Source organism: Sciurus carolinensis, chromosome 8, assembly GCF_902686445.1.
Source record: "Sciurus carolinensis chromosome 8, mSciCar1.2, whole genome shotgun sequence".
Classification (NCBI taxonomy): Eukaryota; Metazoa; Chordata; class Mammalia; order Rodentia; family Sciuridae; genus Sciurus; species Sciurus carolinensis.
The window spans coordinates 15,467,926-15,481,049 of NC_062220.1; the positions used below are offsets into that span (position 1 = coordinate 15,467,926).

The window sequence follows — 13,124 nt, forward strand, 5'->3', positions numbered from 1 at the left end:
CCTCATCAGTCCATCCTAATTTTAAGGAATTAACTGGGTAGTAACTGTCAGCAGGTGGCGTGTGGCTGGATGAGGTAGGTCACCAGGGGTGTGCCCTGGAAGGGTGCCTCTTCCCCGCAGCCTTCCCGTCTCCCACCTTCTATCTTTGCTTCCTGGCTGCCAAGAGCTGACAGCTTTCCTCTGCCACACCCTTCCGCCATGTTGTTCTGCCTCACCTCAGGCCCACAGCAAGAGTTGGTCAACTGTGGACTTGAACCTCTGACGCTGTGACCCAAAATAAACATTTCCTCCTTCAAGTTGTTCTTGCCAGGTATTTTGGTCACAGGGACAAAAAGACACCTTTGACTCCTCCTTCTTGCTTAAAATGCTTTACCCTTCCATGTCCTGCAGGTTTCCATTTCAGACTGTTCTTCCTAGATTTTCTTTTAGGTTTCTCCTCCACTCCTCCCTTCCATATAGTTCTTCTCAGAGCCCTCACCACTTGCACTGTGCACTACCTGGGTGACATCACCATGTCTGTGTTTTGGGCAGCCATCTTTCCTCCCCTTCTCCCCTGAGCACCTGGTCCCCACAGCTAAGCTCTTCTCCCTGGGTCCCTGAGATGCCTCCCAGGATGCTCACACTCAACGGGTCCAAACCTTCTAGATGTGGGGAGAAAGTTGAATCCCCCTGGAATGGGATTCCTTCCAAAAGAAACCCAAGGACCTACATTGAACTATTTGGCGTAAAAAAATGACTTTCAGTGGAGCTTCAGGTTTACTGGGAGCATCTGTTAAATAATGAAGCAACACCTAGGAATACTTATCTATGGACTCGCTTTTGCTCTTTCCCTCCACCCTGGCAGCCTGGCATCGTAGTGCTATGAACAGATCAGAGGAACTGTATTTTCTGCAACTGATTCAGGCACTGAGGGCTCAATTTCTGAACCAATCGACGCTTTGGATCCCAGGAGCCGGAGTGTTGGATTGTTTTGAGCAATGACAGTGTGTCTTTTTCTGGAGTTTTCCCTGTAAGGTGTTAAAGAAACCTAGACCCCCATCAGACTCCTTTTATCAAACAATTGTAGCTCAAGATGAGAGAAAATTTCCCCCTTAACTTCCTTTTTTTCCTTCCTTCCTTTCTTTCTTTCTTTCTTCCTTCCTTCTTTCCTTCCTTCCTTCCTTCTTCCCTTTCTCCTTCCTTCCTTCCTACCTCCCTCTCTTCCTTCCTTCCTTTCTTCCTTTCTTCCTTCCTTCTTTCCTTCCTTCCTTCCTTCTTTCCTTTCCTGATGCCCTCCATATTAGTTTCTTTTTAACACAATGGGGAATATCTATAATGCTGTGAAGTCATTACTTATTGATGAATGAAGAACCATAAGTCAGCATGCGTGAGCTAGTCACGTCAGCCTAGGTTGACCTCCCCATACCCCGTCTCTTGGTTCCATATTGTTTTCATGGTGGGATGGGACACAGGTGAACACTCCACATAGCTTATCAGTTGGTTTGGAACAGTGGTTTACCATTTTTTAAAACAGTCCCTTCCTTCAAACAAATTCTTCCATGGAACCTCCCTAGATAACAGATGAATGTGGAGCATGGCTAATTGCCCCAGTGAAAGCAGGAGGTTCCCCTCCGGTTGCCTCGTGGAAAGTTTCCAGTGCTGGTGTTACTTGGTGCTGGTTTTATATCAGCATCACCTGGGACCTGGAGAAGTTCCTCAAGCCTGGGCTGCTTCTCAAACCAAACCAATTTAATCTGAATTTCTTGGTAGGGAGACCTGGGCAACAATGGGTCTCCAAGCTCCCCAGGTGATTGCAATGGGTCCCTGTGGCGCAGGACAGCTGTCTCTTGCTATATCCTCTTATCCAATTAAGTCTGGGAAGAAGAAAATGAGCATGTGTGGGCTTGGGCACTGCCACCCCCATGCAGGTAGAGGCTACGACCGTCCTGTTCTGGATGAAGATCAGCAAACCCGCCCGATCATCCAGGGCTGCGTTCTCGCTCAGTTTAAGGTAAGTAGGAAAGGAGGGCATTTGATTTCCTCTGCCTGAAACCCATTTCCATACCTCAGTCAGTTCAAACCTAGGCTGAAAATAGAGAAACGTGCTCTGATCCCTCAACTTTCCAGAGTCCCAAGGACTCCACTGCCCATCCCCTGGGACAGTCCGAGGGGCAACCACACAGATACGAGGAGTAATCTGGAGCTGATTTTAGCCCTGGCTCTGGCTCTGCTACTCGCCAGCTGTATGATCAGAGCACTCTGTCCATGCCTCGGTTTCCTCTGTAAAACGGGGATGGCAGGAACAATAGTATCCATCTCACAGGGATGTCGTGAGCGTGTGTCCCTAAATATAGCATCCCTTAGAGTAGTGCGGGACACACTCAGCTGGTGAGCGGGAGCTAGTGGGACACATAGACCATGTTCTGCCCCAAGTGCCAGAGGCTACTCGAAATGCAAATCAAAACTTCATTGAAAACTGGCAGGCTCACTCGTTCCTGAGTGAGTTTAATTGGATAGGAGGAAGTGGGGAGCCCTCTCTCTTTTGGGGGACTTCAGATTCGTAGGAATTCTGTCAGGGCCATGTGGGTGAGCATCTTCAGACTGAGATAAAAGGATCTTTCATTTGTTGAACCGAAGACAGGCTACTCCAAGCCTGGTGTTCCAGAACAGACACAGCGATGGCTGGGACCCAGGGCCCTCCGGCCAAACTGTGGAAGGTCACTTGTGTTGGGGCTGCCCCTGGACAAGTCAAGTCGAGGAAGGATCGACACTACTCCACATCAAAAGGGTTCAAGTTCTTACTCTTGAGTTAACGCAGAATTCACAACAGACCAGGAATCAAGGGCCATCCAGCTCAGATAAGAAGCCCAGGACCAGGGGCAGGTGTTAATGAATTGCAGGAGAGGACGCGCAGACCCCAGCCTTGGGATGCACAGCTGGTAGGGAAAGGAGAGCACCCAGGGCCTTAAAAGCTGGCAGCATCTTGTGGAGTCCTCTTGTCCCTCTGTCTTGGCCTCAAAGGTCACCTGGCATGGCTAGAGAACCCACGTAGAGTTCTGCAGGAAACCTGTCCATCCTCCTCCCCCATAGTTCATGACTGTCACCTCCCTTAGCCATGATTCAGCACTCACCTTTGATTCAGTCTGTTATCTACTCCCTGGCTCTGTGAAGTGTGTTTGGCTGTGTTTGGGGGACTGGGTTGTTTGAAGTGCACACACTGGGACCTCACCCCAGATCCTGAAGCAGAATCTGCATCTTAACAGGCTCCCCAGGGATCCATTGTACGTGGGAATATGAGAAGCTGGTCCAGTTTTCTCCTGGAAGTGCCTCCAGCGGTGTCTCAGGACATAGCCAGAGTGCCGTAGCACTCACTGTACACTTGGAGGATTTATGGCAGCTGGGGATGCGGGAGGCTGGAAAAGTGGAAGACTGCTGGAGGAGCACAGTATCCTGCGCCCTCTCATGAGAGGCAGGCAGGAAGGTCCTGGTGGGCAGGGCATTTCTGCGTGCTGCCTTGGCCAGCGATGCAACCTGATCAGGCTCTCCACTATCTGGAGGGAGAAACCGGTTCCTCCAGGGAAGAGAGGGGCATGTCCGGTGCCTTACCTCATTCAGCTTTTCAGGACTGAAAGCAGGAATCAGGACGCCTCTGACCTCTTCCCATCTTCTGTCGCGTAAGAACAGAATGCTGTTGGCTACCAACTTGGGCTCCAAACCTGTCGCCTGTTGGAAAGCGACAAGCAGAGGGTTAGTTCACAAGGAGTCAAAGCCACCTTAGTGGCAATACAAGTTCACAATACACACCCTGGTTAAAATGCATCAATGACCAAAGCTTAGGAGGCTTCTCTTGCAAGGACACAGAAGACAAATCTCAGTGCTCGTGGACAATGACCTAAGATCCATGACCGAGGCCCAGGGGGAGCCGATAGTAAGTCTGCTGGCCCAGATCTGCCCTGTCACAGTGTGGTCACCATCACAGAAGCAGCCCAGTGGTCCCTGTGTCCTGCTGCTCTCTGCTGAAGAGGGTCCTCTCAGGTAAACATGGTGGTCTTCCCAGAGATAGGTCTGATTGAGGTTCATGTCTGAACTTTGTGGTAAAGGGTTTTGTGCAGTTACATCAGTTGGGCCCAGAGTTGACAGACTCATGTGTCTAGGTCCTTGGGGAAATGAATGGGGGCAGAGGGAAGGGGAGGAGGAGGGTCCTCCAGAAACATGTCTGCCACAATGTGTCTGTGTTCCATCATCCATTCATTTGTTCTCAATCAACAAATATCTGTTGAAAACGGGGGAATGTAATACAAAGCTGCTCCCCCGCCCTTTTGGTTGCATCACAACCTAGCTTGACAGTCTGAAAGCTGCTCTCCCTGCCCTTTCCGGTGCAGCCATTTTCCCCGCCTCCCAACTACTGTCAGTCTGTGAACATCCTAGCTAGCTATTGGTTCATCAGTCAGCTTGCAAGTATCCTTCTCCATTATTGGTCCCCTGTTAGCCTGGCGGGATTCTTAAAGATAGCTTCACCGCCATCTTTTCTCTCTTGCTTTTCTCTCCTGCTTTTTCTCTCCCCCTGACTCACTTTCTTTCTCCTCCTGGCTTTCCACTCTCTCTAGCAGTGCCCTTTCTCTTTACTTTCTCTTTTCCTCTCATTTTCTCTTACCCTGCAGGGAGACACTCTGTTTGCTTAAAAAACTCCCTTATATGAAAAAAAAAAAAAAATCTGTTGAATGCCTACCATGTATGCTATAGGCTGAATTGTGTCCCCACGAACTTCGTGTATTGAAGTCCTAATCCTCAGAACCTTCAAGTGAGACTGTGTTTGGACACAGAGCCTTTAAAAGAGTAATTGAAGTAAAATAATTAGGGTGGGCCCTAATCCAGTATGATAAATGCCCTTATAAGAAGAAAGGAGGGCTGGAGTTGTGGCTCAGTGGCAGAGCACTTGCCTCACACGTATGAGGCACGGGGTTCGATCCTCAGCACCACATAAAAATAAATAAGTAAATAAAAATATTGTGTACATCAACAACTATATATATATAGTTGGGCATATATTTCTATATATATATAGAAAGGGCATGTATATGCACAGAGGGAAGACCATGGAGGGCACAGGAGGAGATGGCTATCCTCAGGCCACAGAGAGAAGTCACCAAGGACACCAACCCTGCCCACAGCCTGCTCTCACACTTCAGCCTCCAGAATTGTGAGGAAATGAATGTCTGTTGCACAAGTCCCCCTGGTCCGTGGGAGTCTGTTCTGGCCTCCCTGGCAAACTCAAACCAGCTTCCAGAAGCTGTGCAGACACTGCTGAATGAAAACGACGTTGCTTTGGCCCTCATGGGGTTGTTGGTCTAGTGGAGTGGTAGAGAGAAACTCATAAACCAACAAATAGATGTTATTACAGTGGACGAGAAAGTGGATCTGAGGGAGAGGACCAGCAAGGCTTCTCTGGGAGGAACCATGGAAGCTGAGGCCCCAACCATGCCAAAGGGTCTGTGAACTCCTACCCAGGCCATTCATTCCTTGCTAAAACCAGTTGCCCCCCCAGGTGGTCACAGACGGAGGTCCCACAATTGGTTGGGGACCACAGGGGAATTTCAGGGACCAAACCCTCTTCTGGACTGCGTGGTGCCAAATGGTTCCGCTATTTCTTTCCACTGTTTTAATTATAGTTGAAACATGAAGCCAGCCATCATCATTCAAAAGCCTTGTAAAAACTCCTATTTAGAGGAAAATTATAATTTTCTGATAAAATATGAACACTCAAAATAAGCCATAAAACATAACTGCAAAGTATCTAGAGGATTTAATTATATATTAGAACCAAGTTGCTGGGATATTTTTCTGCAGAGGAATACCTCTCTATATTTAGAATGAAATTCTTTAGGAGTGCTGTGGCCACTAAATTATGGTTTCATGGAATTTTTGGAACCTAATCTGTTTGTTTAGGTTCCAGAGTCAAAGGAGGAAATCAGACATTATGTGTATTTATAGAGTGGCGAAGCCGTCCTGCCACACTGCAAAGACATTTCTCTAGAAGAAAAGCGATGGGGGTTTATGTGGCTCCGAAGAGACAGAATAAATTAGAGATAAGAGTCAAGATTGATTGGATTTGGATCCACCCTTAACACCTGGGGATTGGAGCCGAGCTATTTTTTATCTTGCACCTGAAGGACAAATCTCGCCCTCCGAGCAATGTGTCATCACGCCCCCTCAGACATCTCCCTCACCAGCCTGCCACCGCCTGGCTCTCTCCTTGGCCTAGAGGCTCCACTAGAATCCCCATTTTCTGATGGCAAAGTTTGGGGGCCGTGGTTATAGTAATGCTTCATTTCTAGATGTCATACTGGAAGAAGGAGATCAGCAATTTGATCATTTCAAAAAAGCTGTCAGATGGCAAGAGGACATTGAGTAATGTCCTGTGTGTGTGTTTATTGAATGCACATTACACAGAAGAGGGAATTGTGGTTGCTTGTGTGACCCTGAGGGATAGAATCAGGTTAACTGGTGGAAGGTGCCAGGCGGGGGTGGGGAACGAGGGCTTATCTAGAGAGCTGCCCCACTAGTCAAGAGCCAGAATCATTCATAGAGAAGCCACCTGCCTTGGCAGTGGGCTCCCCGCCACCAGGGCCGTGCACCACTCATTGAGAACACCCTGCAAGAGCTGGAGCATCGAGGGATTTGATCTAGGTGATCTTCCAGAACTCCTCCAACCCCTAGACTTCATCTCTAGGACACTACACCAGACATTCTTAAGAATTAGTTTGTTTACACATAGTTTGAAAAAATTGTGCCCAAGGTGGTGGTGCACGCCTATAATCCCAGAAACTCAGGAGTTGAAGGCAAGAGGTCCGTACTTCATTGTTGAGCACGTTTAACATGTGTGTGTTCTGCGTCAACGTGGGAGATAGAGTTCTTCTAATAAGTAATGGTTGAGATGTTTGAAAAACCCATTCCAACCCAGAACCACCACCATGAGTCATCTTCTCTCTCAACTAAAATCCTGTCAGTCAGAACTCTGAAATCTCTAATGAGCTAGTTGCCTCCATCCCCACGGCCACCGCCCTGGCTGAGGTCACCATTATCTGAGCCCCTGATTTCCCTGCCTCTAGCCTTATCCCACCCATCCACTCCCCATACTGTAGGGGGATTCCTCCTTTTTTTTTTCTGATACTGAGGATTGAACCCAGGGACACTCAACCACTGAGCCAAATCCCCACCCTTTGTTATTTTGTATTTTGAGACAGGGTCTTACTAAGTTGCTGAGGTCAGTTTTCAACTTGTGATCCTCCTGCCTCAGCCTCCTGAGTCGCTGGGATTACAGGTGTGTGCCACTCTGCCTGGCTATAGTGAGATCTCTCTAGAACAGCAAAGTGGGTCTCATGGAAGTTGAGAGTGGAATGGAGGTTTCGGGAAGCTGGGGAGCAGAGGGAAGGTAGAGACGGAGAGGTTGATCAGCATGTTCTAGGTTACAAGAAGCTTTGGGGTGCTATTGCACAGTTGGGTGAACTTACATAACTGTTATGGACTGTGTATCTCAAAAAGCTAGAAGAAAGGATGGTGAATACTTCCACTGTGGGGAAATGATACATGTTTGAGGAAACAGAGGTGCTGAACCTGGTTTAGACATTAGATAGTGTATACATGTATCAAAATATCACATGGTACCCCGTTGCACAAAATTTTAATTGGTTAAAAAATAAAAATACAAATCTAACTCTAGTGGTTTCTCCTGTGCAAATTCCCTAACTTGGTTTATAAGGCCCATCATGCTCTTGCCAATTTCTCACCCTCTCCCAGCACAGCATAGACTCAGTCCTTTTGAGTGCTAGTCTGGAGACAGTGTGGAACTTTCTGGAAGCTTAGGCTGCACTTTCTACCCCAGGCTTGAGCAGAATAAGGCAGAGGAAAGAACATGACCTAGATTCAGACTCCTGTGTTCAAGTCTTGGCTCTATGTGACCTTTAAACATTTTTTTTTTTTAATTGAACTTTCTGAGCCTCAGTTTCACAATCTGTAACTTGGCGATGATAATGTTCCTACCTCTCAGGATGACTGGTATATGCCAGGCCCTGAAGTGGGTTCTCAGGATACATTTGTGAACAAGACAAAGCTTTTTGTCCTCACTAATTCTAGTGGGAAAGGGCAGGCAGATACGTAAGAAGTAACGTGAAGAGTTAGGTGTGGCATTAAATGGATGAGTCAGCAATGGGCTCTGGGAGGAGGCGGGTGGAGGGGAGTCCAGCTCCAGGCAGGGGAACCATTATGGCAAAGATACTAAGGTGCATTTAAGGAACTCAAGGGGCTGGTGTGGCTGGAGTGGAGAGATTGACAGCGGGTAGAGAGGTCGCAGGGCTGTGTGTGGAGCCCACATAGAACGTTTACTCTACTTGGAATGACGTGGGAGGTACAGCAGAGTTTTGAAGAGAGGTGTGTCTTGAGTTGACTTGGGTTTTAAGGAATCACTCTGCTCCAGTGTTGAGAATAGTCTGTGGGGAACCAGGGTGGAGGTGGGTAGAGCCATTCAGAGGAGCACAGTGACCAGGACAGAGAGGATGGTGGCTCAGCTCAGGGTTCTGGCTGTAGATTGGGGGAGAAGCAGTTAGATTTGGCAAGCTTCAGAAGGTGGAAGATTTCCTGATGGATTGGGTATGGGGTGGGAGAAAGACAGGAGTCAAGGATGACCCCGTGAGTCCTGGACCGAGCAACGGCATCACCGAGTTCTTACATTTGAAGTGTTAGAGCCATCCCTAGCATGCAAGCCTGAGATGGCTCCCTGTTATTCTGTTGGTCCCTTGACCACGCGGTCTTCTCTCTAGGGTCTGCGCCTTCTCACGGGCTACTTTTCTGTACCCGGCATTGTCTATCCTCTGACCCCCTTTCTCCTTTGCCTGCTGACTCCTATTTACATTATGAAACATCTCAGAAAACACCTCCTGAGGGAAACCCTGTTGCCTGGACCTCCCTCCCATGCCCCGTACAAATAGCATCTCATTCCCATTTTCTAAATATTATTTTTAAAAAGTGATTTTTAGGAGTCAGTTCGAGTTCACTAACAACAAGTAGTGCCAAAGTAACCTCATTCTTTTTTCTTTCCTGGAGCGAAAGATCTATAGATGTGGGAAAGAAAACATTTTATGATTTCCAAGGACATTCTTATGGAGAAGGAGGAGAAATAATGGGTGGGTAAATAACTCCTTTGGGTGGTTTCATGGCTGGTAGAACAACCAAAGACAAATAAAACTATCAATCTGGAAACAAATGGAGAACCACAGGTTTCTACACTTAGCTCAGTCCAATTGAATATTTTATTTGTTATTTTCATAGTAATATACTGATTCGTAGAAATCACAACTGGAAGATTAACACTCCCTGGATCCCAATTTAACACGAAACTGGACCATCTCATAAGCCAGCATGAGCTGATTTCAACATCTGACAAAGGCTTATAAGAAGGAAAAATTACAGGTCAATGTTTCTCATGAACATAGATGCAGAAATTCTAAAGAAAATATTAGCTAACGTAAACCAGTGATCTGTAACAGAGTAATTCATCCAGACCCCATGGGACTCACATCAGGAATGCAACTTTTTTGAAAAGCAATCAATGCAACTAGCTGCATTCATAGTAAAGGAGAAAACGTAATCTCAACAAATGCAGAAAAGATATTTGATAAAATTCAATACCCACTCATGATAATGACTCTGGGTGGACTCTGAATATAAACGAACTTTCACAACCTGATAAATGACATTCATGAAAAAATTTTCAGCTGACATCACACTCAATGGGGAAACACCGAACACTACCCAAGTCTGGAAACAAGACAAGTATGTCCCTTATCACACTTCTAGTCGATATTATAGAAATACAAGAAGGCAAGAAAAAGACAAGAAGTATGTAGAAAGTGGAATGGAAGAAAAAAACTATTATAGGGCTGGGAATATAGCTCAGTTGGTAGAGAGCTTGCCTTGCAAGCACAAGGCCCTGTGTTCAATCCCCAGCACCGCAAAAAAAACAACAACAAAAAGAACCAAAACTATTATAGATCACATGATTGTATAATATAGAAAACCCAAGAACTAACTACCAGAAAATGTTATAATTAATATTGAAATTAATATTGTTGAGTACAAGTTTTATTTGTACACATGAAAAATAATTGGAAAACAAAATTGGAGCAGGGAAGATACTCTGTGTCTTTTCATGAGTTGTGGTCACGTGACTGCCTGCATATACAAAATGCATTGAGTTTTACTCTCAAGATTTGTGTATGGAGATTATCTCAATTTAAAAAACCCACTAAATCATAAACCTTTCATTTGGACAGACTTGAATGCTGGATGAATTCCAATAAGATGAAAATCAACAGATGTAATTAAAAGACTTCATGATTAAGCTTAAAATTTTAGTTGTTCAGAACATGGGATGACCTACAGGTAATTCACATTAAGAAGATCTGGGAACCTTAATTGACCACAAGTATGTTGGGCTGTGTTGGGATGTCACTGCCAGGAACAAGGAAGCCTGGCCTCTGCATTGACAGGACAGTGCCTGGGCTCAGAAGAAGTGTCCTATGGTGACATGTGATAGATTAGACCAGGTGGTCTAGATGAGGGTTTTCAGACATGGACCACATTTTAAGAGGTATATTAAGAGTGGTCAGGGCATCCTCTCTTGTTTTGTTTTGCGGTATGGGGATCAAACCAAGGGCTTGGCACATGCTAGGCAAGCACCGTGCCATTGAGCTACACCCCAGCTCTTTGCCCAGTTTTGATGCAGATTCTCCATCTTCTGCGCTTGACGGTTGCCACCTCTGATGACCACATGGCCTCTGACACGTAGTGGGGTATCTCTCCCTCGTTCAATGTTGTCTCCTTGCCTAGGTCCCTAGCTCTAGCTCCCTCAGCATTTCTTACAAGTCTTCCTGGAGGTCTAGTGACTGACTTCCATTTTTATCTTATGTGGATTCTCATCAGAATGTCACTGGGTGAGATGTGGTAAGCACGTCCCTTCTTCAGGGTGGCCCTGTTTGGAGTCTACAGGTTCTTGTGTTCCCCTCTCCTAAGATTCAGGAAGGCAAAGGAGAACAGAGGGAATGAAAAGTCCCGGGAGTGGGGGTGAGGCTAGGGAGGTGGGCGTGGTCGCAAGGTCTTTCCCTCTGCCGTGGGGGATGGAGATGGAGCTGGCAGTGGGAAGGAACAGAAAAGCCAGCCGAAGGACCCCTCTGTCCTTGACTTACTCGGCTCCAAATTGCCATGCCTTGGACATTTAGGAAGATGAATGTTTAGAAGACGTGGATGAGTTCCACGACTCAAACCGTGGTGACTGCAGCCTCTGGCGCTCCCTGGCAGTCACACAGCCACAGCTGGGCAGCTGCCACTCTTAACAGGAGCTTGCCGAGGCCCTGGAAACCCATGACATCCCCAAGGCAGCCAAAGATCTTGAGCTGGTCTTGTTGTGTTTTATTTTTGGTGGTTTGCAAGTACAGCTCTGAATGGTGTCTCTCTGTTATCAAGCTGTGGACATTCATGGAATCCTACTATCCCCAGAAGCTGGCAGGTTCAAGACAGAGAACGGAAACTTGCAGTTCACTTGCAGGGAGCAGGGTGGTTTATAACCAACGCTTGTCAATCTCACAGCTCACAAAGTGCTTAATACCTTATTGCATCAACTCTTGGGCGATTCTGCAGTAATTAGGGAACAGTTCTGATAAACAGCTTAGTTGTGGTCTTGTGGCTCAACTACTGAGATTCCCGTGGTCAGATAAACATGTTTATCTTTTCAATTAAGATCTCTATTTTCTTATTAGGCCAACTAAGGATAAACTTCCAACTTTGAAGAGTCACATAGTCCTGAGGAGCAAATTATTAAGGAAAATCCAAACCTTGCCCGCCATGCTTGCATGGAAACCACTTCTGAGCGTGTGTGGGCTAACCTGGTGCCCCTCAGCTGGCCCGGCATGGCTGCACAAGACCTACAGACTCTCCCCAGAGTGCTACAAGATGTATCAGTGCAGTTCTGCTCTAACTCAGGGTGTACATTACCGTGGCCTAGGATCAAGGGGCAACGTGGATTGTGAAGCTATAGCCAGAAACAGTTTCCTTGGGTTCTGGAACATGCAAGAACCTTTCCTCAAGACCCGGATGACCTCCAGGATGCATTGACAAGGTGGACAGCAGTTCTCCAATGGCGCACAGAACTGAGGGTCACAGGGCCAGGAACACAGTGACCCTGTGAGTATTCCCAACTCGGTTATTGCTGCGTGTGCCAGTCCAGCTGCGTGTGTGTTAATATCAGATAGTAAGGCTCGATGGCAGGGGCTCTGCGAGCCACTCTTCCTGACGTCCGTTCTGATTCCCACACAGCCCTGTACGCTGGAGGAAGCTGCGGGATGGCCACCTCCTCCTCACCCAGGTGTGTGGAACAGCTGGCACTGTCCCTCACCAGTCGATGATCAACTAAGCCTGAGGATTCTGTCATTTGAATTATCCTAAATTCTATGCTGGAGATTATTTTGAATTTCCGATCATTGCTATCTGGCTGTACAAAGATCTGAATCAAGTGGGGCTTATATTTTGGTGCTTTGAAATAACAAAGATGTTCCTTTTACTAAAAATGAAGGAAATACTTAAAAATAAAATACTAAAAATAAAAATAGGAAAGGTTTTCCTCTGCTGTCACACTGGATAATTTTCATTCATTCTCTGTGCCATCAGAAAATGGTCATGGAAATGACGTAAACTTCCTTTGCTCTGCTTTCAGTGGTGACCCGATAGAGCAGTCGCTGAGTCCGTTGTGAGGTGTGTCCCTCGCTCCAGGAACCAGGCATGTGACGGACAAAAAGCAGCTCAGGTTCCATCTGGCACGCTGGCTCCAGCGGTGGAGGGGGTCTCCTCTCATGTGGATGAAGGCATAGCGTGGACTGTGGTGGCCCTCCTGACAGCTCCGAGTGTCTTCTAGGAAACGTACACTCTGCGCTTCTGTTGGATCCACCCTGCTGGTCAGCGCCCTTCCCGAGTGGGGAAGGAGTCGGGCTCATGGGCTCTTCAGTAGAAACTTCCAACAGATCTTGGTAGAGTTCTTGCCAGAGCAGTGTCGGAGGGGCAAGGGTGTCTCTTATGTGACATCTGTCATGCTCCCCTGG

At 47.0% G+C, this 13,124-nt stretch overlaps 1 protein-coding gene across 2 annotated transcripts in view; it reads right to left on the minus strand.

Moving 5' to 3' along the window:
* The window catches only part of Tbxas1 (thromboxane A synthase 1), a 159,901-nt gene that overhangs the window by 74,925 nt on the left and 71,852 nt on the right, over window positions 1–13,124 (minus strand). For both annotated transcript variants that reach the window (XM_047560621.1, XM_047560623.1), the window contains one exon: window positions 3,586–3,702. In XM_047560621.1, the coding sequence (XP_047416577.1) occupies window positions 3,586–3,702 (117 nt within the window). The remainder of the gene's footprint in view (window positions 1–3,585; window positions 3,703–13,124) is intronic.